This window comes from Leopardus geoffroyi, chromosome A2 (assembly GCF_018350155.1).
Source record: "Leopardus geoffroyi isolate Oge1 chromosome A2, O.geoffroyi_Oge1_pat1.0, whole genome shotgun sequence".
Taxonomy (NCBI): Eukaryota; Metazoa; Chordata; class Mammalia; order Carnivora; family Felidae; genus Leopardus; species Leopardus geoffroyi.
Window position 1 is genome coordinate 31,651,100 of NC_059331.1, and position 26,800 is coordinate 31,677,899.

A 26,800-nucleotide genomic window follows, 5' to 3' on the forward strand; every position below is an offset into this window, starting at 1 on the left:
TCGCATCCTCACCCACACCTGTTTTTATCCTTTATTTTTTTGACAGCAGCCATCGTGTGGGCGTGATGCACAGAGAGATTTTTGGTTGTCACAGCTCGGAACAGGGGGTACCTACCGCTAGCATCTAGAGCGTAGAAAGGTCAGCGATGTTGCCAACCTTCCTACAAGGCACAGGTCAGTCCTCCGCCACAAAGAACGAACTGCTTCTAACCGTCGATAGTGCTGAAGTTGAAAAATCCGATCCACACTGTCAGGTTCATCCTCCATAGGAAATCTTACCTCCAGACATGTGCAGCCTCTGTCTTGTTTGTTGAGCCACTCAAAGGCAGAGATTTCAAAAAACCCGGAAAGGGAGGGAGGGCCGAGAAGAATGGCAACACTTCTTTTATTCAAATTTTATTGGAAGTTTACAAATGTATTACAGACATCAGTAAAACATATCCATTTTACAGGGCACGGATCTCAAGCAAAGTGTTCACAACAGTCTCTGGCAGAGCCCACACCAAAGGCCTGTTGCAGACCTTCTTAACAAATGCCTTGACATTCGACACACAACACGGAGTCTGGCCTGCCTCACCTTCTCAGACCCTCTGAGGTTTTGTTTATGCACTTGGAATTAAAGCAGGAGATGGGCAACGCAATTCTGTACAGGAAAGAATGTGTTTGGGAGAAGGAAAAATGCCAAAGTCCTAATTTGCTAAGGAATATGAAGGACTTGTAGACCTTAGAGTGTTAAGTCAGGGTCCACGATAGAACGAAAATGCATTGCGGAAACACGTGAGTATCAACTAGAGAGGCTGGAGAACAGACCTTGCTAGTGGGTAACTCTCTCCAAAAAATTCTCAAAAGGTTGGTCAGTGTGACCTATTGAACATGAATGGCCAAGTGCCCAGTAGGGTGAAGGGATGTCTCTGAAAAGTCTCAGGATAGAGCAATTTTTTCTATCCTAAATCACCAGAAATGTTTTCCTACGCTACATGACTTCCCTCCCTCCTTTTTTTAATTTCCCTTGGGGAAAGCTAGTTTTGTCAGCAGGAAGTAAGCTTATAAAAGACTATAGCTCCCAATAGTGAGTCATGGCTTATGGCAGTCTTGTGTTGACTGGGCTACTATTATGAGAAAATGAAAAAGGAATCCAATCGTTTCTTGGTCCTAACCTTGACAACTGCTTCCAAGTGGTCAGACAAACCAGTTCGGGTGTCTGCTGAGGCCCCCAAGGGACCAAGCACTGGAGGCAAGGCAAAGCTCTCATTTCTACTTCCCCGGTACTTCCAGAGACGTACCTCAAAAGGTGGCAATCTGAAACTGCCTTCCAAATCAGGAGAGGAGGCTTAGCTGAGCCCTGCAGCCGGAAGGCTGTCCACAGGGCCCATTTCAAAGCCCTGAAAGTGCGAAACAGTCGCTAACAGCAACTCTTCTGGCATGAAACGGTCAGATAACTGGTTTCATTTTCCACTTTCCTTTGTCACAGATAGATCCTCCTTCGCAGGCGTTAGCATCTGGTTTCTGTTAGACAGAGATATGCAAAGAGCACTTCTCCTTGGAATTGAAATGCTTGTGTTATTTCTTGTTAGAAGGTGGGATTAGACAAAGAATGAGATGGCCTCTCTTATCTGACCTCTGCAAGAGGATGAACAGAAGGCTGCCTGTAATAATCGGCCAAGAACACCAGAATGGAAAAGGAGGCCACAGAGACTGGTCTTTGTTTTGCTTTAAGAAGTCAGCCTCCACTTTTAGCATCCACCGTGACTTATGAATGATGCTTCCTAAATGGCTGGTGTACCGTTTGGGGGCCAATGGCAAAAGATGGAAAGATACATAAAAACTGGTTCACAGATCAGCTGTGTTATCAAATAACCTCAGTTCTAGTTGACCGATCCTGGCTGGTTGGAGGGTCACAAAGATTTCTGAGGCTGTATCCACGCTCTCTGGGAAAGCACACAGGGACACTTCGATGATACCTGCCCAGGCTGCAGGGACTACAGAGCCTGTGCCACCTAGATGTCATCACCGGCTGCACCTGAGCTCGGCAATGGCAAGTGGTACCCCAGAAGCAGAAAGCCACTGCAGGAGGGGAAGGAAATATAATTTGTTGCAGTGCAAGAAAATCCTACAGGATGTGAAAAGAAGATGAGAAGGAGCTGCCTTCTGGCCCCCTACTGGAAATGTTCACGGGGCTGGCTGAGAGCAGAAAAGAACGACTAGAGATGAGAAGGTAAATGTAGAAAGCAGGCATCGACCAACCAACGCTAGGAATTCTACCTGCCTTGAACCTGCGCATGACCAGGAAACATGGTTCTGATCTCCCTCACCTCGTTCACCTTCACGCTTGGTAGAGATCCCAGAAGTATATGACAGAAGGAAGGGGGGTACCTGAATGCCACACTCGATGCCACCAGCCTGCCAAGAAACCTGTTCACAGTATCAAGGGTTGTATGTATTGGCAGGGCCATTCAGGAAACTGTCAATGGCTGCTTCTTCCTGGGAAACAGCCAGGTCTGTTGCCAATGAATTGAGCAGCGATAAGAAATGAACTTAACTCCAAAGTTGTGGTTTTAACCAAAAGGCAAGAAGATCACTATGAAGAGAGGTAGAAAAACCAAACAAACCTAAGGCATTAGAGAAGAGAGGAAACTAGGAAAAGAGAGATTACTTTTCTAGAACAGTCTACTGAGGATAATATGATGATCTACGAAGAGGTGACTGCAAGCCCCACTCGCAGGCAAAACTTGACCGAGAAGAGCTCATGGTTATGCGGGAGGAATCCGGTAAGGACCCAAAGTTCTTGCCTCAGAAAAGAATGCACAGGATTCTGCGATGTTACGTTTAAGGTATCACGAAGAGGTGTAATTCCTAACACAGTGACATCCTGCTTTCCCCAGGGCACTCACTTGGAGGTCCCGTCATCTTTGTGACGATTTAACCGTCCTCGTGGGCATTCTCTGTAAGGTGCTTGGCTGCATGTGGGGTGGGGAGCAGGGATAGGAAACATGGAGGTGACCTTGTTTACACACAGTGTGGCCCTGAGGCCTGCCTCTCACTACATCTCAAGCTCGGACCAGTTCGGCTGCTGGACGCTCCCTGCACCGTTAGATCCGAAATCCCTTATTCCTCCCATCCCTTGTCGGGATATGGCTCCGTGTTGATTTCTGGCTACCATCTTCTTTCTGCGGATGGTGGCTAAAGCCTCATCTGGGGAAAGTAAGAGGTACTCTGAAAAGGATGGAGTTAGAAAGCAGCTTTTTTTTTTTTTTTTTACCAGGAGAATTTCTTTCATTGGATTCCAGGCTAGAGAGGACAGACGTTATTTTTCAGCTGTTGGCTACGTTAAGCGATCTACTTTTGTCTCTCTTTTCTTTTTCCAAAATGCCTTTTTATTCTCGTCAACCAAGGAACTCAAAACTCCACATTGGACTCGCCCGATTTCTACCAGAAACCGGCCACTTCAGTAGCATGGTGCTGCACAGTATTTCTTAATCAGTTTTGCCAAGCAGTTTACAAACTTACTATACAAACGTAATAGAGTTAATTCTCCGGAGGCTTGGATAATTAATGAAGCATTTAGATAATGAAGATAGCATGCGGAAAACAGCCACAACCAACATTTGCATTGCTTTTTTAAAAAATCAGTGACAATGACAAATGTCATATTAATACCTGAAAAGCAAATTATTTGTATACATCCTGAATGGAGTGCCATTTCCACATCCTTTATAGCCTTCTATTCCCCAGACCCATTTGGGATGGTGTCTGAAAAGCCACTTTTCACATTCTCTCCATAAGAAAATACTAGAAAATATTAACTACTATACTGAAAAGAGACCACACTCACCTCACCATGGCAGATGGCCACTGAGATACGCCGTGTACTACATCCACAGTACATCTCACTAAAGGTGGGTCCTCCAATGGATTATTTCAACCGCCACAATCCATTAAAAGGAGGAGGAGAATGGAACAGAAAGCAAGTGCTTCATTTTGAACCGAAGCAAGGTAGGAAGTTTTTTTTTTTTTGTTTTTTTTTTTTTTTTACTATAAACAACACAACCGCTAAATGTCTTCTTTAAGCAAACTCACTTTTGAGCCCATTTTCTGTCTGACCAACAGTCCCCAAAGTTCAAAATGGAAATCCCTTTCTCAACAATGGTTGGTTTGCAAGGCCATTACCCTGAAATCTCCTGAGCAGCTCCCTCTCCTGGGTAACCCAGACACTCTGGTTACGGGGTGGGTTAAACTGGACTCCTTCCACAAGCACTGTGGGGTTATTCAAGGTAGTGGTCACCGCTAGTCTACTTCCTTTCCAGAAGTTCTTTGCTCTGACCTTCCTTCATATTCCCCTTCAGTCTCTACCCTTGACCTGCTTTCTGCTTTGAAACTGCCTTGTTCCTTCTCCATGCATGGCATACAATCTGCGTGTGACCCCCCGTCACTCCCAGAGCCCCTCAGAACCCTTCTGCCCCTAAATGTCTAATGCCTAAGTTTGCACTGAGGACAACCGGTTGTCAGGCTAAGGCAGCTGTTCCGTCTGCCTTGGTAAAGGAAAGCAGATAATATAATCCAGGAAACATGAGCACCAGAAAATAATGCCACATTCAAAACAACGTCATGCGGACATCACACAACGGCACCACTCACGGGCACTTTCACTATCCCCAAGGGACAGGTCAACAGTGAGCAACTTCAGTGTTCCCAGCAGGGATGGCGTTTCTCACGGGACTTGACTGACACTGGTTGGTTTCTCTAATTGGCAAAAGTTACGTTTGCAATTTTAATAAAAATTACTATCACTTTGTAGAGAATAAATTCTACCGAGGGTGGGAGCAGACCTAAGGGCGTCTCTCCTGAAGATGGAATGGAGCATAGAATGCTTTGGGTGTAATAGTTAATTTTTTTTTTTCAGCCACAAAAAGCCAAATTGAATAAACTCCTTTGAAAAAGGTCTCACTGACATGTAACAAATTTGTATAGAAAAAAGAAAAAAAAAAAAAAAAAAACGGTGGTCCTGGACCACCTCTGAATACTACTCAAAGACGACGCTGGGTATGCATGCAAGGCTTCACTGAGTCCTACGATATAGAAATTCCTTTGATATTACAAAATACAAAAATATTTTATCAGAACTCTCATTTACATTGCATTTACAATGGACATGTAAATAACTTAGTCTGGGGTCCTGGCTAATAAACAAATTACTTACTGGAAAAAGGGTCCTAAAAGTAAGAGAGAGCCAGAGAGGATATAAGCGAGCGGGAAACAACTTGCCATCTTGCGAAAGGCGACTCAACACAGACTGACGGGAAGGAGGTGACCAACTCTGGCCTCCACAGAGTCTATAGCGTTTCCAAAGTGAAATGTGCAAATAATATTCAACATGCCGAGAACTGCGACTACCTATTGAGTCAGTCTATGACCTTGCCTCCATCAACTGCCAGCGTTTCCCTCTTCTCCTCCAGCAACCACCCCCCCCAAAAGCGCTTTACATTTTAAAACAGTGCAAGTTTCTGACTTTACATTCTTAGCTCCCATCTTCCCCCATTCCCTGACCCCAATCGTATTAGGAAATGATACAGTTTTTGCTCTTTTGTCTTTTCCTGCTGTGCACCTGTCCCCTGCCCCCTAACGTGGAAGACTTGGGGAGGCCGTAAGAGCTGTATTTGTGCAACAGCTCGTCGCTCGTGACGTAGCGCAGGCGGGCGGGCTGGGGGATTGGTTCTCCTAGGAAATAGCCCTCGTTGTCAGACTCCGAAGAGGAAGAGCAGGTGGAACACCAATCATACTCGGTGAAGTAGGGTCCCCATCGCTCCCCAAAGGCATTCTGCAGAGCCAGGTCCGACACCGTTCTCGGGCACTGGCCGTACAGGTCCCGGCGGGAGCCTTGGCCCAGGCTCTCCTGGAAGCTCCGCTGGCGCATGAACTGGTCATAGTCCTCCCTGGCTCTGAGGGGGGGCCTTTCTTTTAACCGGGAGATGGCCTCGCGCTCGCTGGCCAGGTGCAGGGCGTTGTCGGAGCGAGAGCGCCGGGAACGCCTGGACCGGTGAGGTCGGAAGCGGCGACTGTCATCACGGGAGGTACTTCTCCTCCGTGTGCGTTCGCTCATGGGCTGGATCCTCATGCCGTCCTGCCCTGGCAGCTTGCTGCCTGCCATCCCTCCATCGAAGTCAAAGCTCTGGTGCATCCTTCCGTGGGACTGCAGGTCTCTGTACCCGATGGGGTTGCCGAGCTGGTGGAGGTTTCCCTCCATCTCCTGGTACTGCTGGGCGGAGAGCAGGCTGCGGACGGACTCTGCGCTCCGGAACTGCATGGACGAGTTTAGAGTGCCCATGTTGCTCAGCTTCTCAGAGACATTCATTCCAGAGTCTTTGCTGAGGTCAGGCATGGAAAACCGGGACAGGTGCTCCTGGCGCTTGGCGCCACCATCTGCGGACAGGCCTGGCGGGACGGGGAGAGAGAAGAGAGGACCGTGGAGGTTAATACGAGTTGCAGTCGGGTTCATCTGAACCACCAGAATCTACCCAGGATCGCTGCACGCGGCTCTGCAGCTGTACACGGCACAAGAGCTCTCTTGGAAAGCGCGTGGGAGGGCTTTCCCCATTCCACGGCGGGGTGGGGGGGGGACACGTGTCCACCCAGAGAGGGCACCTGGTTAAAAGGCATCCATAGAGATGCATTTTACTAGTTGCTAATTCCTACAAAGGCTCATCGGAGTTACTAAGAGTCCACTGTGCCTCTTACGCGTGATGCTTCCTGTGTTTAGAATTTCTACAAAGGGCTTCAGATAACTCTTTGATCTAACGCTGTGCTGTAAGTATGGAGGACAGATATTCTGGACGCAGAAGGTTCCAGCTGCAGAGGCTGGGCCATGCCCAAGCAGTTCCTACCGACACGGAGCCTCATATCTAGTCCCATGATACCAGACTGACTCACTTTCCTGTTGGCCTCCAGCAGCTTTCTCCCGCGCCCGCTGTCCCTAAGCCCCATATCTCAAATGTCTGGAACACTAAGTGACTCCCTGGGTGTACACAGAGGGATATTTACTCTCTCAGGCTGCTGCGGGAATGACTGTTCCCAGGGTTTTAAATGGGCCCCTAACGGCCAGAAGATGCGAGTGGGGCCCTGGGACACCCCTTCTTTCCCTGGGGAGGCACTTTTAAAACAACACCGTGACCCTAATGTTTGAGAAAACAGCGGGTACCCCCAGCAACGGCCCTGCAGTTCCTAAGTGCCGTCACTGGCACCACTGAAATAAAAACTGTTTTGCAGATAGCGGGAGATTCTTGACTTGAGTAACTTCCATCTTGCCCATCCTAAAGCAGCAGTCTCTAAAGAGACGCTTAAGAGCAGACCAGGTGGTAAAATCTCAGCATTTTCCACTCATTATCTGTTGGAAGATGAGCAGTTCTGCCATTGCTAGAAAACATGTCTCTGGATTGCAATGGCCCATTATGACGCCTGCCACTGATTATTCTTCCCTACCTGCCGGGACCAACAACTTCCACGTCCCCGACAAAACTAACGGTATGAACACTTTGAAAAACTACTTAGCAGTATCTGTTGAAGCTAAATACACATGCATAAACACACACACACACACACACACACACACACACACACACACACACACGGATTATCAACAAAGCTGCTTTGAATATCTGTGTCCATTTTTGTGTCTGTGGACTTCATGTTATTTCTGTTGAGTATACAGAGTGGAGATTATATGACTTTCCATTGCTTCTCGTGATTATAGACCTAACAGGAATCAGTGCACAGGTCCAAGAAAATGTAAAAGAGTGTATTCAGAGAATATTTTACAATAGCCTAGAACTAGAAACAACTCACATGTCAACTAATAGGAAAAGGGATAAATAAATCGTGCTAGTTTCTACCATTCTCCCTTAAAAGGAACCAGAACTCTGGAGGGATGGCTGATTCTAGGACAGGAGAAGGGAAGGTATGAGCCTGGAACATCTTGTTATGCCAGAAAGGAAGTGTTACAAATGAAAAAGGATTTTTTGAAAATCACAAAAAAAATTTTTTTAAGTTTATTTGAGAGAGGCAGAGATACGGGGCAGAGAGAATGGGAGAGAGAGGATCCCAAGCAGGCTCAGGGCTATCAGCACAGAGCCTGACGTGGGTCTTGAACTCACAAAACCGTGAGATCGTGACCTGAGCCAAAACCAACAGTCAGATGTGTAACCGAATGAGTCACCCAGGCACCCTGAAAACTGATGGAGGTTTGCCAGAAGGACACCAGGCACAACCTCAAGGGGCGCCCACTAGCCAAAGCTAAGCAATTTGAGCCTCAAATCATTGAAAACAGTAGTGATTCATAAACCGCTGAAAAAAGAGGAAATCGTGAGTCCATACCGGTAAGAGATAAACCCATCAGTAAATAGATGGGGGAGGAGAATAGGCTCTCGCCTGCAGTAGAATGCTGAGCAGAGCAGGAGGAGTGCACACAGAAGGCGTGCTGCATTTGGAAGATCATCATTCCGTAACCATTGTAGGTAATGATGGATTTCGTGTGAGAGTCAAGGCATGCGCAAGTTTGGGGGTAAAATTTAATGGGGAGGCAGGATATTTGCATGGTGTTAAGTGTTTTTCCACGCACTTACTAACTGTAAGGGAAAATTTAGTAGCTACACAATGGAGAAATCACACAGCACTTTGACCAGGAGATCAAACTTGACCTCGCCGATGAGGGGCAGCTGGATACTGTGTGCCACCCAGTGTATGTCCTAAGAAGTCCACGTTATCACTCATGCAGTGTTCCAGCCAGGGAGACAGATCCTGAACGTACTCAGAAGGAAACATCAGGGAAACTCCCAAAGGAAGAAAATTCTATTAAGAAAAAATGGGACTATATTCTTGAATCATTTTTTTTTTTCAGTATCATAAAAGTGTGAAGGAATATTCGACACTAAAGAACACTAAGGAACCAGGGCAATGGTATAGAATACACGATCCTGGACCAGAACCTATTCTGTAGTGAGAATGTCATGAAGGATAAATGTGGAGAAACTGACGAAAATTGGGACACGGGCAATTAATAAATATGGTAAATTTGCTGTGTTAATTTTGATAACAGTGATAATTATGGTAATGTTAGAGAAGATCCTTCCTCTTGGGAAATACACACGGAAGTATATGGTAGTAAATGGCCGAGGTGGATGCAACTGCCTCTTGAATGGGTCAGAAACAAATTGCGTGTGTGTATGTGTGAATAAGAGAGAAGCAATGATAAAACGAATAGGGTAAATTGTTAATCATATGTGAATCTAAGTAAAGAGTACATTCTGGTTATTGTTTGTTTCATTTCTGCAACTTTTCAGTAAGTGTGAAATTATTGCTAAATAAAAAATCTCCTGGGGCGCCTGGGTGGTTGAGTTGGTTAAGCGTCTGACTTCGGCTCAGGTCATGATCTCGCTGTTTGTGAGTTTGAGCCCCGCGTCAGGCTCTGTGCTGACAGCTCAGAGCCTGGAGTCTGCTTCAAATCTGTGTCTCCCTCTCTCTCTGCCCCTCCCCTGCTTGTGCTCTCTCTTGAAAATAAATAAACGTTGAAAAAAATCTCCTGAAATTTGTGGCATATGACGCAATGGTTTTCAATGCCTGGGGAAGTTACTGGGGCTGGGGGGCAGGGGGTGGGTGGTATATGCTATTGGCATCTAGTGGGCAGAGGCCAGAGAGATGTTGCTAAACATCCTACGATGCACACACAGGACAGTCCCCACAACAAAAATGAGCCAGCTCCAGATGTCAGTAATGGCACAGCTGAGAAACCACGATAGGATGGCATTCCCCACAACAGCGAGAATGAACGACTACACCCAGCAACAGGGATGAATGTCACATAGAGAATGCTGGCAGACAAAAAAGAGTACGTGCCGTGTGATTCCGTTTATATGAAGTTCAAGAACAGCCCGAGGCTGTCTATGGTGGCTGAGATCAGGACAGAGGGAAGGGACATAAAGGAAACATGGAGGGTGCTGGAGATGTTCTGTATCTACATCTGGGTGGTGGTTAAAAGGATACACACAGAAAAGTTCCTTGAGGTGTGGATTTAATATTTGGTTTGCTCTATCTTAGGTAAGTGACGCCCCAATAAAATGGCATAAAAACAAAGCGGAGCTCGCGTTAAAGAGCCAAATTTAAATGTTGGATATGCCTGTGGAGAAAATATTCTGCCAACCACCATACTTTCCAGTCATATATATTTTTTAATTCCATTACTGGGGTAACTGTCAGGGCAAGAGGGGATGAGTTCTTTAACTCCCGCTTTCCCCGCTGCTTATCTCTGACACACACATCATAAAAGCTGATTTACAACAGCCTAATCACTTCCAGAACTGCCCCAACCTGAAGGCGGAGAGGACAGGACAGCAACCAAGGATGATGAATGAGTCGTCGGAGCAGATGAACTCCATGCAGTAGGGAAGGAAAAAATTCTTCAAGAATCACCGGGAGAAACAAAAGCTACACACGTGTGGGCACAACGATCTTTGCTGGGCTTCCTCCTCAAGCCCTGTTATGGAATCAGGGTTGTTATCAACAAGCTAGCCGAGTACCACAAAATCCCCAAACAAGCTGTTTTCCTGACCCTGTCTTTTGTAAGTCTCCAAGTCAAGCATTTCTGAGGACATCCTGCGTGTGAACAGATTCTTATTTCCATGAGGAGGGTGTAACGTGAAGGAGGGCAGTCTCAGCATCACTGGGAGGTGATCTGGCCCTGTCGTGTTGTACTTCTGTGTCCTGGGCAATCTCAGGATAACCTTGACCACCTCGACCCTCCTCAGAAAAAAAGAACGCTCTGTCAAGTACAGGAGGCTCCCACTGTTCAACCCAGAGCCTAATGTCACCTATCCCAAACACAAACTATTCTCTCGGGGACGTGTGAATGGGACTGGAAATGCTAGACGCTCGCTGTGGACGTTATCAATACATTTACTTATTTATTAATAAAGCTTCTTATTGACTAACTCAGAGTTTGCTCCACGGTCTTCCTGCATGCAGGACATGAACAGAATGGCCAGTGTTGTCCACAGATGAGCAACCATCATGTACCTGCCTCTGAACAGGGTGGCTCTGTGGTTCATTTCATTCTTGGCAAAATCCAGAGTCCTCAGGCAGCCCTCAAGGCCCTCTGGTCTCTCAAAGATCACCCACTAAACCCTCGTCCCAGCTTCCTTGGCGTCAGCTGTCCTTACACACGTACCAGAAAGCTCCTTTCAGCCTCTTTTGGAAAACACTCCCCTCTGCACTGCTGACTTCCGCTGACCATAAAGGCCCTCACATAAATGTCACCTCTTCAGAGGGAGCCGCCCTGACTGCTCTTTCTAAAGGAGCAGGTTGTCCCCCCAACAACCAGTCACTCGGCAGCCTTGACTTTTAAGGTTCCCACCCTGACTCGTTTTCTTAAGTTCTTTCATATGTTTGCAAGTTGAATGGGTGCCTCCTGGGAGCAGGCATCACGTCCCCCTATTCACTGGACTCCCCTAGAACTAGGAGTGAGCCTCCTTGGTGCTCAATCAATATTTGTGGAATTAAGGTCAACGAATCCTCATGCTGCCCACCAGGAAAAGGTAGCTACCCTCTGACCTGGAGTGGGCCACGACTTAACAACCAATTCTAATTCAGACGGGTGGGATGCCAGCCATCAGGACCAGAAACACACGGTCACACCTGTCAATCTCATTGTCTGCGATGCTTCATTTTGCAACCTACCATCTGTGGGGTTTCTCCAATTTTAAAGTTGAAGAACGTGTGGTTTATAATTAGCTCCTCGATCTGCACAAAATGTTTTGGGCTTATTAATCCCAGCTCTGGAGATGCGTTTATTTTTTATTTTTTTTCAATGTTTTTTATTTATTTTTTGGGGGGACAGAGAGAGACAGAGCATGAACGGGGGAGGGGCAGAGAGAGAGGGAGACACAGAATCGGAAACAGGCTCCAGGCTCTGAGCCATCAGCCCAGAGCCTGACGCGGGGCTTGAACTCACGGACCGCGAGATCATGACCTGGCTGAAGTCGGACGCTTAACCGACTGCGCCACCCAGGCGCCCCTGGAGATGCGTTTAAATCATCAGCTTCCATGTCTCCAAGACTATCACAGATCACACTTCAACTTGAGAAACCGACCTTTCCTCTCTCTGCGAGCTGAACTGGAGAGCCACTTCCTGGCTGGCGGCAGGGGGGCAACCTTTGAGCCTCTAGAGACACATCTCCAAAATGGGTATGACAACAGTATCTGAGTTTGGGAGTTGCAGTGACATAAGATGAGGAGAACAGTACTTTTCCTCGTTAAGACTCATCACAACGGTAGTAAGTGTGTGCCATGTTTCTTTGATCTTCAACTTCTTGGCTAGTCTATAACCCCCAAGATGGCAGGAACAGACTCCTGTTTGTCAACCCTCATCTCACCACCTCATATTCTGGTACTTTACATGCTGGAAGAGAGTAGTAAGAAAGACCTCAAACTCCCCAGTGAAAGGAAGTAGGCCCCAAGAATTTTATACTCAGCCACCTGCCAAGGTAGACAAATACTTGAAGGTGTGATCGTATGACTGAATGAGTCCTAGAATGATGACCCACACAGGCCACACGGCAGTGTTCACTGAAGACGGGCCACTGTTCAAAGAATCTGTGGCTCCCGACTGCAGTTGGAGACTGCTTCTCCACACAGATGAAATATAACTCTTTCTTCTGTTTGTGCAGCAGGAGACCCTGTGTCAGATCACTGCGTATAGACAGAATCCACCCCAATGGAGGTCAACAATGCTACTCTCTCCTGCTGCCAGAGACCCACCTTACTTTCTTGCTGCCTGAGCCCCGATGTGTGCATGTGAATGCCTGCAAGCAAGGTGTGGTGTGGGAGGCAGAGACTGCTAACTAAATTCCCCAGGGAGCCCTTGGAGTCTGACCCCACATTTGATGATCACAGAGGTGATCACAGAGGCCCAACACATTCTGGAGACCCTGGCTGAAGAAGCCTATCTGCCAGCATGAGGCATGGATGTTAAGGCATTCTCCTCTCCAAATCATGCAGGATTTGTGAGAAGTGCTACATGGCCTCAATTCAGCCTGGTCCCAGTGATCTGTGTGGCCGGGAGCCACACAAACACCCAGGGGCTGCAGTTTTCTGTCGGCATGCATGGCCCTGGCCCCAACAAGGAGAGGTCCGTGTTGAATTTAGCCTGCGATTCTCTATGGTTTAAACCATCAACGCAAAGCTACGGCCAGGATGCTCTAAGCAATGCCAGCATTTCAGGCTGAGCAATATCCCCTCACTGCAAACATAAGGCCTCACAGAAGTCAGTGACAGCAAGAAAAATCAATACCTCCAAAGAATGCCCTGGGTCTGACGGAAGAGAAAGGCCATCGTTGCGGTGTTCGCTCTCTCCATTTATTCCGAGAGCAGAAGAGTGCTCAAGACCAGAGAAAAGACCACGCGGACTGCAAGGTAAGATTAGCCCTTTGGTACATCTTTCCGTTCCTTATTTATTGCCCTTTCTAGTCCTATTCCTACGCCCCTCAAAGAAATTGGCATACAAAGACATCGCTGTTTCTGCCAACTTAAATAACGCATTTCATTTTACAGTTCTGTGCAATAAACGAAAGAGTAACTACTCACCTTAGCCCTAGAGACATTTATGACTCGCACGTTCAGTAAGGTTTTCCCTATATGACTTTTTTTTTTTTCTTTCTGAAGCAGAGACATGAATCGGAATGGTTTAGAATAGGGGTTTGCAACCTAGAGCCCATGGGCCAAAGCCAGCTCACTGCGTGTTTTTGTAAATAAAGTTTTATTGCAACACAGCTACACCTATTCATTTGTGTATTGTCTAGGGTTGCTTTCTCACTACAATGGCAGGAGTGAGTAATCGTGACAGACTGCATGACCTACAAAGCCTAAAATATTTGTTACCCGGTCCTTTCTAGAAAGAAGTTTGTCGCCTCTGGTTTAAAAGGCAAATGTGCTGTGAAGCTGTAGCAGGCCTAAGCATCCCCAAAGTCATGTGCTCTACATGGTCTATCAGAGCATGCAAAAAATGTCTTTGAGGTACAAGTTGATTCAAGTGTGTGGGGGTAAGTTTGATCAGGTCCCTTGGGGTCCTTTTTCCAACTCAGTCAATTGATTTCATCAACACTCAGAATCTCAAATTGGCAACATCTGGAGAGAAGCTGTCATCCGGGCAGTGGAGTTTAACCACCACCAAATGTTCCTTAGTGACAGGGCACGGAATGTTCGAACAGAGTAGGCTGGGGAAAGCAGTGGGGCGGGAACCGAAAGAGAGGGAGAAGGAAAAGGAAAGGCAGGGAGAGATTATGAGCACACTCAAAATCCCTGGCTGCTAACAGCGGGACCTGGGACCAGCGGCCATGGCTGACCCTAACCAGACTGGCAGAATCCCAACGTGCATTTGCACCATGGCCACCCTGGTGGTTCACATGCCCCTGAGAGTTAGGGCCCCACTGTGCCAGAGCTGTGGCCGAGTTTCAAGGACAATCTTTTCTGCAACGAAAGGTGCTTCTACCCTAGGAAACCCTACACCCTCAGAGACACTGATTCAGAGTTTCTCAACTTTGGTGCTATTTGCATCCTGGGCAGGAGAATTTTTTTTTTCTTTTTCTGCCTGGGGGCTGTTGTGTGTTGTGTGATGCTTAGCACCAACCCTGCTTCTACTCACTAGATGCCAGCAACACCCCCCTCCAGTTGTGACAACTCACATCTCCAGACATTGCCCAATGTCCCGCGGGGCTAAAACTGGCCCAGCTGAGGACCACTGCACAAACAGATCTGATCCTGGAGCTGCTGCTGACCACAGGCTAAGAAGCACTCTGTTCCTGATCTTCCAGCGAAACTGGGTTCATCCTGCTCTACTCCACCCCGCAAACATGAGCCTGAGCACCAGACACGGTGGACATGTTCTCTTTCCAGAGAAAGATCAGTGCGTTCCATGAGGGTGGGGGTGGTGTATCTCCCAAATCGGGGAACTATGAAGTTGTTTGCTCTCTAAACTCCCCTCCACAAACCCACTCCTGACAGTCTGTCTCTCCCGCGGTGGGCGTTAAGAGTTCCCTGTGGTTAAGGCCTTCGCTGTCTTCTTTTCCCTCCCCCATTTGAAGCCTTTGGAATCTCGAGCCCTTGATGCAGCTCTCTTACTTCCTTACTCTGGTCACCAGCCTGTCTAGTGGGTCCCAAGTGAGGAGGTGGTCATGAGTGCTTACAGTCACGTGTCTGCCATCTGCTCCTGTGGTTCCAGGAAAAGTGCTGGCAGCCGAAAGACACAATTTCCTTCAGGCAGCTGCTGCCGCGAGGGAGGCTGAGACGGGCTGGTGGGGAGAGACGCCCGCTTCTGACTTCACGCCTCCCCCGTGCCCGCCTGGATCCCCCTCGAGGGAAGGGCCATTTCCCCATCCCTGACCACTCGGGGAGACTGGCCCCAAATAAAGCACAGCTGCTTGACAACCAGCTGGTTACAAAGGCAGCCATGACCCATTCGGGTTTCCCCAACAACAGAGTCGGTGGTTTTTAGCGGCATTCATTCTAGAGATTTGCCTTTGAGCCAGAGTGGCTGAGAAGTGACAAGTGTCACAATAGGACTAAAAAGTCGCTTTTCTTGCAGACCCAGGAGAGTTGAAAGGAAGAGCCTGGTCGAGATCAAAACTCTGATTCGACTGGAGGTCCCTTACCTTCTATCTGCGGAACTGCTCCTTAACTTCCCAATAAAGACCAATGTGTAAAAGGTAGTGAAGGGAGAGACCAGGAAGTGACATTTTTAGAAACATGTGGGGTCAATTTTAACTCCTTTTCAGCCCCGTGGGGGATTGTGGTTGTGTAGCCACAAAGCCCATCGCTAATTGAAAGGATGCGTAAAAAATTCAAACCAGGTGAAGATTGTTTGCCAGGGTTTGCTCTGGGCTCACACTGACCCCATGCTGCTTTCCAGAACCCATTTACCCAAGTCAACGGGCAGACCACACGGGAGTCTGTGCTCAGGAAACACTTGACTACACGGCCCAGAAGCTCAGTGGCTCCCCAGCGGTAGGGAGCAGACAGCTGGGGACTTGGACACCCATCTGGATTCTTCAAAGATTCTAGATGAAGTCCTAACACTGCCAGGCTCTGTGAGCAAGGCCATTTCCGGTGACACCTCAAAGGGATATTACACTATAGAGAGAAGAGAGATAACTCAATCAGGAGGTCAGTACAGCCATTAGAGAGAGTAATCACAGGAGGGAGGAAACACAATGCTCTGACAGGGCCAAAAGATTAGCTCTATCCAAACAGAGTGCTGAGAAAGACCCCTGTGATGGTGGTGACAGCTATCCTAACACCTAAAGGACCTACGGGCACCTGGGTGGCGCAGTCAGTTAAGACTCTGGCTTTGGCTCAGGTCATGATCTCACGGTTCGTGGGTTCGAGCACCACGTCGGGCTCTGTGCCGACAGCGTGGAGCCTGGAGCCTGCTTCAGATTCTGTGTCTCCCTCTCTTTCTGTCCCTCCCCCGCTCATGCTCTATCTCTGTCTCTCTCAAAAATGAACGGACGTTAAAAAAAAAAAAAAAATGTTAAAGGTCTGAAGGAGACAGCCTCACCAATAGTGGGGAAAGGGCTCCAGGGCAGATGGAACACTTCGTACCCGGAAAAGTTCCTAGTACTCTACGAAGTGACAAAAGGGCAGTGTGGGAGCCCGAGAGAGGTTCTTCCAGGCCACCTTGGCTTTGAAAGTATCCTTCCCGTGCCTGTAGGCAGCTTTAATAAAGCACCTGCGTGGCAGCACAGGGGAGTGGAGAGGAGCACTGGCTTTGAACTTCACCTTCCCGCTCTGTCTCCTAGAGCTATGCCTCCTCAGGCAAGACCCTGGCCTGCTTTGTGCCTCAATTCCCACACCTGTAAAATGGGAGTAAGACTCTAGCTCATTAGGATGACAGTGAATAATAAGTGGGTACTTAGTGCTGGTGTAGGGAGATCAGATGGAATGTTCTCATGGTCTTTCACCATTTATCTGTCACTTACAAAGTATTCTTAGGAATGTTGTCGTACATGAAACAGCTAGGCATGCATACGCAAGTTTTTCAGGTGTGTAACAGGGAGTTGGAAGGATTTGCTCAAGGTCACACAGCGGCCACTTGAGAACTATTACTTCCTACCTTTCATTTTTGTCAGTAGAAGGAGTACAAGGAGTATGGCCACAAGGCTGTTATTGACTTGAGTGACAAGAGGCAAAGAGAGAAGTAAAGATCCATCCACACATTTGAGCTCTGAACCAGTGGCCACAATTCAAAAAATCCTTTTCATTAATGGATAGTTTCCTATTGTATAAATAAGAATTACTGCTATCTGCAACAGCAAGGATGAATCTCATAAAGTGAAAGATGCCAGCCACAAAAGAATACAAACAGTAGGATTCCATTTATATCAAGTTAAAAACCATTGCAAGCGAACTGTTTGAAGTTAGGACAGTGCTTGCTTTGGAGATGAAGGAGGAGGAGAGAGTGGAAGGGGCAGGAGGGAGTTTCTGGGGTCCTGGTGGTGGTCTACTTCTTGACCTGGGCAGTGCTGGCAGGAGCATAATAATTCACTGAGCTGCAACTCATGATTCCTGCACTTTTCTGCTGGTTACACACCCATAAAACGTTTATTAAAAACGACCACCAAGAGAGGCAAGAATGTACTCATGACAGTTTGCAAGGTGAATGTGCATAAAGCATCCCCCTCCTGGGACACTGGACTGGTAGGGCTGGGACACGGGCCCCAAACCAGCAGCTAATATGTTAGGCCGTGTTCGGTCTGAAGGGTTAAGTTTCTTTCTTTCCTTTTCAAGTTGGAATGCACAGGGGCCTTCGCCATCTGTGGTCTTAGCCCTGGGCACATTTACACATTTGTCATACCGGCCTGTCCACAAGCCTCTCTTACCTCTCCCAGCAGCGTCAGCCAACTTGATAAGAGGGGTAGAAGGTTGGATGAAAGCGGTTTATGGATGTAAGGGCAGTACACAATGTGCTCTTCTAAGCTTGGGGAATCCTTGCTTCTCAAGAGCCTACTTACACACAGCTGAGGGTTGACAAAACGCTATTCTTGGCAAAAAAGTTTATGGTATCACGTATGACACAGCCAATTACCAGACTGACAGACGGGCAAAAACATAAACATCTACTCCGTGGTAGATGGAGTGTCTTTTTTTTTTTTTTTTTAATGTTTTTATTTATTTTTGAGACAGAGAGAGAGAGAGAGAGAGAGCATGAGCAGGGGAGGGGCAGAGAGAGAGGAAGACACAGAACCCAAAGCAGGCTCCAGGCTCTGAGCTGTCAGCACAGAGCCCGACGCGGAGCTCGAACTCACAAGCCACGAGATCGTGACCTGAGCTGACGTCGGACACCTAACCGACTGAGCCACCCAGGCGCTCCTGGGGTGTCTTTTAAAAGGATGAGTGGGTAGCATGAAGAATTGATGAAAGGATAGGAAAGGAATGGAAAAATGGTTATATTAAAGAGTGCATGCAAAATGGTGCACGTACAGAAAGAGACATGATTTTGGGCTTTCATCAAGAGCTTATAAAATCAAGCTACAGAATACAGTTCTTGGGTAAGAATTAAGTTTTCAAGTCATCATTATCACTTCGATTATTCATTTACACTTAAGATACTCTTCATTGGTGCCTCCCTCTGTGTCTGGAGGGGAAGCCAGTGGGGTACCTGTAGGTGAAGAACTGAAAATAGAAAAAAAAAAAAAAAAAAAAGAGGAGCAACTTGCCCAAGGTCAAGAATGACGGGGATGGGTGACAAAGGCAGGGACTGAATTAGTTCTCCAGACTTCCAAGAGGCAGCTGCTTCTCAAATTTGAGCAGGCATGCAAGTTACCTAGTTATCTTCTTAAAATGATGATTTGGGTCCACTACATTTGGGATTAGACTCAAGACTCTGAATTTCTAACAACCCCCTAGGAGAGGCTGATGTTGTTGGTCTGCAGACCACACATGACACAGCAAAGGTCTGGGTGCTTTCTCCTTCATCATGAATTTGCAAGGGAAGCTTGGTTTCCCCGGTTTCTCATAACACATTCAGGAAGGTGTGGCTCACACACCAACCAGAGGGCTGTACGTGAGTATGTGATACCCCCAAATCTCTGGCCAGGGAACCAAAGAACTCTGAGGGCAAGTAAGGTTGTGCCCTACCCTGTTCCCTTCTTCTCCACTCAATGACATACATGAGGCTGCCACGAATCTATTTCCCTGCTTCTGACAAGAGCAGAGCCAGGATGGCGTTCTCGGAAAGCATAAAGACACTGAACCTGGCCATGCAAACTTCCCTTCCTGCTCTCGATCTGTGCCCTTCACCTGGCTTCCTGAGGCAACTTGGGCTTGGCTAGACTCATCCTTCACGCAGATGGAATAAGCAGCTGCTAGCCCAGGAGGAGCTGGGAATCCAGAGTCCTCCAAAGCCCTCAAATCCCTCTCCTCCTACCCTGCCAACCAATCGCACACATATCCCAGTCTGGGAATTAAGGAAGCTTTTCCAAAGGATCCTCTCTGGATTATACGAAAAAGGATTCTGTAAGCAAGGAAGTCTGGCAACTTCTGAAGAACTTCTGAAAACATTTAGCTTAAATGCAGTGGAAATTATCATAAGGAAGATACTATGACAACAGAACCCCTTCCCCACCTGGCTACATCCCCACCCCCACTCAAAAGGACACATTCTGGGAAATGGCGGCCTAGCGCTAACTTCCTTTTTAAAATCCAAACGTCTCTGCTTACAGTTTCTAACTCCATCACTGTAACAGCGCTGTGTGCAGTGGAAATTGAAGCCTAAGGCCAAAAGAAACGGATCCTGACTTTATTTAACAATTTTTAAATTTTCTTAATCATGGATTTTTACATGAATTTTGGTTCTTAAAACGCAGCCGTGAAATACTGCTTATCTTGATTACTGAGTTTTTGGTACCCCTTTCAATTATGTGCCCACGAAGGGTGCCTCATTTGTCGCACCCTGGTCCTGGCCCAGGACCTTTTTACCTTATTCAAATCTTCAAGTTCCTTTGTAAAATTCCAGAGATTGTAGTTCCTCTTGTATTTCCTATAAACTGTGTTTACTAGGGTAGTGGAAAAAGTAATTGGCCCGGATACGAAAGGCCCTGGAGTCTGCTCACAGCTCCGTCGCTGCAAACTCCAGGAAGACTTTGAATGAATCGCTTCTCCTCTCTGAACTCAGCCTTTCTTCCCTTCTGAACCTGAACTAGGGATTCTCCGACCTTCTCTCAGCTAAGAGTCTGTGATTAAAAAAAATCTATTTTTTAATTATTTGTTTTTGCGGGGGGAAGGGGGGGAGGAGACAGAATCTCAAGCAGGCTCTGCATAGCATGGAGCCCAATGTGGGGCTGGAACCCACAAACTGTGAGATCGTGACCTGAGCCGAAGTTGGACACTGAACCGACTGAACCACGCAGACGCCCCCCTTCTTTTGAGATGGTTCAAAATGCTTTTTTGTTTCTACTGACATGTAATGGACACGTAACATTGTACAACACTATACACTAGATATGTGTATATATTGCAAAATGATCACCACAATAAGTCTAGTTAATACTCATTACCACACAAAGTTACAACTGTTTTTCTTATGACGAGAACTTTTAAGATCTTCTCTCTCAGCAATTTTCAAATATACAGTACAGTATTATTAATTGTAGTCCCCATGTTGTACATGACATCCCCAGGACTTTTTTATAACTGGACGTTTGTACCTTTTGACCCTCTTCCCTCATTTCTGTGAGAGTCTGATTTTGATTCTACGATCTAAGGCAGACAGACACCTCCTGCAGTCAGACCGGTATGGATCAGCATATGGGTACCAGAGCAGACTCTGCCCCTCAAAAGAATGGTGTCTGACCGAGGGAGTAAATGAGAGAGAGAGAGAGAGAGAGAGAGAGAGAAGTATTGGAGGGTTGTCTGAAATGAAAGCACTTGGAAGGGTCCCAGACAGGGAACACTTAAGGATGTAATCTGTTGACAGAAAGAAAAAGGGAGCAAAAAAACCAAAAAACAAAAAACTAAAAACTACACCCCAGATTGGTCTGTTTTGTCACCATTTATCACAGCAAACCTACTGCGAGGTCTCACGTCGAATGGGTAGTTATCTCTGGCCTGTGCTTTGTCCCCAGCAAGTCAGAAGGGAATGGTCAAGGCTCACTTTAAAATAAGGTGTGGTCCTACATCCAGATGGCCAACTGACACATGAAAAAATGCTCAACATCATTTATCATCAGGGAAATACAAATCAAAACCGCAATGAGATCCTACCTCACACCTCTCAGAATGGCTAACATTAACAACTCAGGCAACAAGAGATGTTGGCGAAGATGCGGAGAGAGAAGATGTCCTCTGACTGCTGGTGGGAATGCAAACTGGGGCAGCCACTCTGGAAAACAGTATGGAGGTTCTTCACCAAATCAAAAATAGAACTACCCTATGACCCAGAATTGCACTACTAGGTATTTATCCAAGGGACACAGGTATGCTGTTTTGAAGGGGGCACATGCACCCCATTGTTTATAGCAGCACTATCAACAATAGCCAAAGTATGGAAAGAGCCCAAGTGTCCATCAACAGATGAATCGATAAAGAAGATGTGGTAGATATATACAATAGAGTGTTACTTGGCAATGAAAAAGAATGAAATCTTGCCATTTGCAACTACGTGGGTGGAACTAGAGGGTATGATGCTAAGCGAAATTAGTCAGAGATAGACAAGTATCATATGACTTCACTCATATAAGGACTTTAAGACACAGAACAGATGAACATAAGGGAAGGGAAGCAAAAATAATATAAAAACAGGGAGGGGGATAAAACAGAAGAGACTCTTAAATATGGAGAACAAACAGAGGGTTGCTGGAGGGGTTGCAGGAGGGGGGATGGGCTAAATGGGTAAGGGGCATTAAGGAATCTACTCCTGAAATCACTGTTGCACTATATGCTAACTTGAATATAAATTTAAAAAAAATTCAAAAAATAGTGGAAAGAAAAATAAATAATAAAATAAAATAAAATAAAATAAAATAAAATAAAATAAAATAAAATGTGGTCCTGGTACCACCTGTTTCAGAATCACGTGGGCAGCTGGTTTGAAAATGCAGTCTCCTGGTTCCTGTCCCAGATCCAATGCATCAGAGTTTATAGCAGTGGAGCTCAGGAATTGGCATTTTCAACAAGTTCGTCAGTTGATTTTGAAGCCTATTTCAAATGAAAAAACCCGCTGCTTTGAAGTCGAATGAGTGTGAATAAATAAACAGGTGAGCCCCCTCTCACTTGCCGGCAACCTCGGAATTTTCGGAATCTACAAAGCTGCCTGTTATATAACTGCCTCTCTAGCGCCAAACAAGGTGTGAGGATATTCTGTGACCTGCCAAGCTGTGAGCTGCTTTCAGTCGCAGGATCTCCAGGACAGTTTGAGTTACCTTTCCCACCAGATCTTGGCTGGTGGAGACTGATGACTTAATTCCCCGGCCCCTGTCACTGTGTGGTCCCTGTGCCAACCCAGCCAGGGTGGATGGCAACACGGCTCCCCTGGAAACTGTTCAGATGGCTAGCTCCCGAGAAACCCATCAGGCTGCTGGAGAATGCAGAAAGGGAGGGATTTTACTTGGTCTGGCTCCAACTCTTGGGCCATCGGAGCTGTTCTCTGCTCTACGAGCACGTAAAACCCCCCAAAATCAGAGCACATGGGTGACCACACTGGGTATGTTCTGTAGTCCCCGTCTTCAAGCAGGATTTGGTTCTATCAAGTGCCCAGCTCAGAGGACCTAGACTTTCGATGAAAGTACAAATCTGTATTACCTAGAAAAAGGCAGTATCTACAGAAACTTGCAGTGTGCATGTCCCTTGATGTACAAGTCCCATTTCTAGGGATTTATGCTATGGAAAAACATGAACAAGCACACAGATATACATAAAACAATGTTCACTAATGTAACCATGAAAAACTGGAAAAAATTCAAGCATCCAGAAACAGGGGATATGTTAAAAAAAAAATGACGGTACAATCATATAATGAGACAACATGTAGCTGCATATAGGTAAGGAAGACCTGTACACATCAACAGGGAAATAACAAGGTATACTGTTAACTAAAAAAACAAATTGCAAAATGGTACGAGAGCTTTTTTGTTCGTAATTATATATCTGTCAGTGTGTGCCCAGAGACAAATGCTAAAGGAAGAGTCACCTAATGGTGGGGGGGAGGGGGATGCAAATTAGGGGACAAGTGCAATTGATACAGTACCTTGACCCTTGAATAACATAGTTTGAAAAACTATACATTTTTTTTGGATACAGTTCAGTGCTGTAAATGTATTTTCTCTTCCGTATGAATGTCTTCACATTTTCTTTTCTCTAGCTTACTTTATTGTACGAACACAGTATACGATACAGTCAGTATAAAAAATGTATTCATTGGGAAGGCTTCCGGTCAACAGGAGGTTACTACTTGTTAAGTTTTGGAGGACTCAAATATTATATGTAGACTTTTGACTGTACAGGGGTTTGGTACCGCCAACCCCGAGTTCTTCAAGGGTCACTTCTATCTATTTCTGTAGTTCTATATTTAAAAACCTACTTTTGTGCATAATTTAGAGGAGACAATAAAATCGCATGCAAAAAAGTTGGGAAGCCATGCCTTTTCACCCTGGCCTACCTCTCAGGAAAGCTAGAGGCAAAATACTTTTCCCGGGGCTGAAACAGAGCACAGGACAAGGATGTGAAACAAAAAATCTACTCTTTTCAGAGTGCTGTGAGGCAGAGCAAAGATAAGAAATCCCACCTCAAATCTTGTGCTAAGTTATTCGGAGCTGTTTGACATGGAAAATATCTGGGGTTCACAGAGAGGCACGAGAAATCAGGGCTGGTGGTTCCAGATCTCACACCATCCCATCTCCACCCCCACCTCTACCCAAAGCTCTGAGCCCAGTCAAAGGACCTGCCGTCTCCAGAACTGGTTTAAAAAAAAATTTTTTTTAAACATTTATTTATTTTTGAAAGACAGAGAGAGACAGAGCGTGAGCAGGGGAGGGGCAGAGAGAGAGGGAGACACAGGATCTGAGGCAGGCTCCAGGCTCTGAGCTGTCAGCACAGAGCCCGACACGGGGATCGAACCCACGAATCATGAGATCATGACCTGAGCCTAAGTCAGAGGCTTAACCGACTGAGCCACCCAGGTGCCTCTCAGAGCTGGTTTTAAGTATGAGCCACAGCACATTTACCAGTGGTCATCACTCCTGGCCAAATAGCACTGCACAAGGAACTTGGCCCTGGTGGCTAAAGGCTCTGGACTCGGGCTGCCTCTCTCATTGGCCGTGTGATCCTGGGCAAATCCCTTAACTTCTCCCAGCCTCTGTTCTCCCATCTGTAAAATGGAGGCTCGCTCATGTACCAAATATTTCATGAACCCCGCCACGTGTGAGATTTACCAAATACGTGCGACATGTCAGACAATGCCCCAGCTGCTGGGGCAACAGCAGCAAGAGCAAACCAGCTCCAAGCCTCTGCCCTCAAGCAGCGTTCCTCCCAGGGGGTGAGGGGGGACAATACACAAAGTAAGTATTAAGTGGCAAACAGTGCTAAATGCTATAGAAGATGACGTGGCCGGGAAAAGGGGAGGGAAACATTTTGTGGGGGGCTGGATCAGGGAATAAGGACAGACCTCACTCTTACCAAATGAGCTAACGCACACGATGTTCTAGACATCGCCCCCTCCCACAGCAAGTTCTCAGTAACTGATGCCATTACTAGCATTATTAGACTATTAGCCCCCTGTCCCAACCCACCCCCCTTCCTCCACAGCCACGTCCTGTCCTTTTAAGTTTTTCCTCACTGGCATTTCACAGGAGGCACCCTTTTGAACCTTCCTCGCGGACAAGGCATGCCGATCAACAATTTTTGGTATCCGACTTCATTTGATTTTCATGAACCCCCTCCGGGCAGGTTTGGTTCCTCTTGCTGTTTTTACGCAAAGGAATCTGAGGCTCAGGAGGGTTGTTTGTGGGCGGGAGGGGGGGTCCCTCCCAGATCACACAGGGAGCATCCAAATCCTAGTGAGCCTGACTGAATTCAGAGCTCTTCTGCCTCCCGGGCCAGAAAGTGGGGTCCCACCCACCCAGCTCAGAGCAGGCAATGCCCCTCCTGAGGCCCTGGCAGCGATGCCCAGGTGCCCTAAGGCGCCACTGGTGAGGGGTGCCTGGTGAGTCGCAGCACGCCGTGATGCCGAGGACCGCCAACTAAGGCAGATGTGGAGTCCTGACCTTCTTTCTCTCTCAGTCCCGTTGTGGGATTCGGGATCTCCCAATCAAACAGACTTGGGAAGCGGTCAGCCGACGCTGATTCAACAGGGGCCCTCATGGAGGGATTAGGGGCGGAGTGGGAGCGGATTAATTGAACAGCTGAGGCCAAGGCTCCAGACGACTGCCTCAGTTTATATGATTAAAAAAGCTGTTCCTTTTCATTGCAGATCACGGCATCTCTGGCTGCCCCGAGGGAAAGCGCTTCTAGCCTCACAGAGGAGGGGAAGAGGAGAAAGGAAGCGGGAAGGGCTGGCCTAGTCTGACGGTGCCCACGGTCGATCGGTGGGACAAGAGGTGCCCCCTGCTTTCTCCACGCCCGGAAAAACGGAGTCCCTGCGCCTGGTACAGCACATACATGGAACTTCGCTATGGGCAGAAAAACACTTCTGGAGACAGATTCAGCTTCTGTTGCTGAGGGAGTGTGGGGACTTTGGCGAAGTCAAACCAGGGCTCATCAGGGTAGGGAGTGGTGTGGCTATGCTTCCCTGAGCAGGGGAGAGGTGTTGAGTGCAGGAGAGGTTTGGGCACTTTAAAAGGCATATTAAAGTCTACTATGGTGTTGACTACCCTTTCCCGAGTACAACTAAAACCAGGGGGGTGTAGGGCAGGCATTGTCAACCTCACCAACATTAGGGGCAGACAGTTCTCTGTGGTGGGGTGGGGCTGCGCCCTTGAGGATGGTTTCGCAGCCTCCCCAGCCTCTACCCACTAGACGCAGTAACATCCCACACTCTGTCATGACAAATTAGCATGTTCGCAGACACTATCAAACGTCCCATGGGGGGTAAGAGCACCCTCACGGAGCAGCACGGGGTTATGGCTGGAAGCATAGGACCCAAGCGCTGGGACCCTGGCTCACACTATAGGCTGCGTTGGGATCCTGAACACGTCATTCAGTATCTCCAAGCCCTGGATTCCTTACGTGTGAAATGGAGATGATGGGATACGTATGTTTCAAGGCGTTATTAGCAAGATTAAGGAAAGTCTGCACTAGTTAACAGAGTCCCACGGCTATGCGGCCAGCTCTATTTATGACCGTCGATCTTTGTCGCCTTCGGGACGGACAGGGGATGGTCTCTGAACAAGAGGGTGGGAATGCAAAGATTCAGAAACTCTGGCAGGGTGGGAGTGTGAGATTCTTATGCTTAGTTTATTAAAAAGAGGGCATGGCTTATTTAAACACCACCACCACCACCAAAACTTGGGAAACACTGATCTGAATCAGTGCTGTGTGAGGCAGAGTTGCAGAGGATGTAGTTTCTATCAGAACAAGGGAAAGCAAGCAGGAGGAGGTGGGGCTCTCCTGCCCCAGCTGGGTGCCCTCATCTTGCAATGGCAGCCAGGGAGACTGTGTTGGCCGAGCCCAGGTTGGCTGCTGTGGGCCCCATATGGGCTGGGTGGCTGTGAGGAAGGGAAGCAAATGATACAAGGTGTGGAAGACAAGTTTTCGAGGGGCCTGTGGCAGTCGGTGG

At 47.2% G+C, this 26,800-nt stretch overlaps 1 protein-coding gene across 3 annotated transcripts in view; it reads right to left on the reverse strand.

Moving 5' to 3' along the window:
- Positions 1-380: 380 nt before the first annotated feature.
- The window catches only part of PRICKLE2 (prickle planar cell polarity protein 2), a 329,015-nt gene continuing 302,595 nt past the window's right edge, over positions 381-26,800 (reverse strand). For all 3 annotated transcript variants that reach the window (XM_045493430.1, XM_045493429.1, XM_045493431.1), the window contains one exon: positions 381-6,429. In XM_045493430.1, coding sequence (XP_045349386.1) covers positions 5,555-6,429 — 875 coding nt within the window. In that variant the 3' untranslated portion in view covers positions 381-5,554. The remainder of the gene's footprint in view (positions 6,430-26,800) is intronic.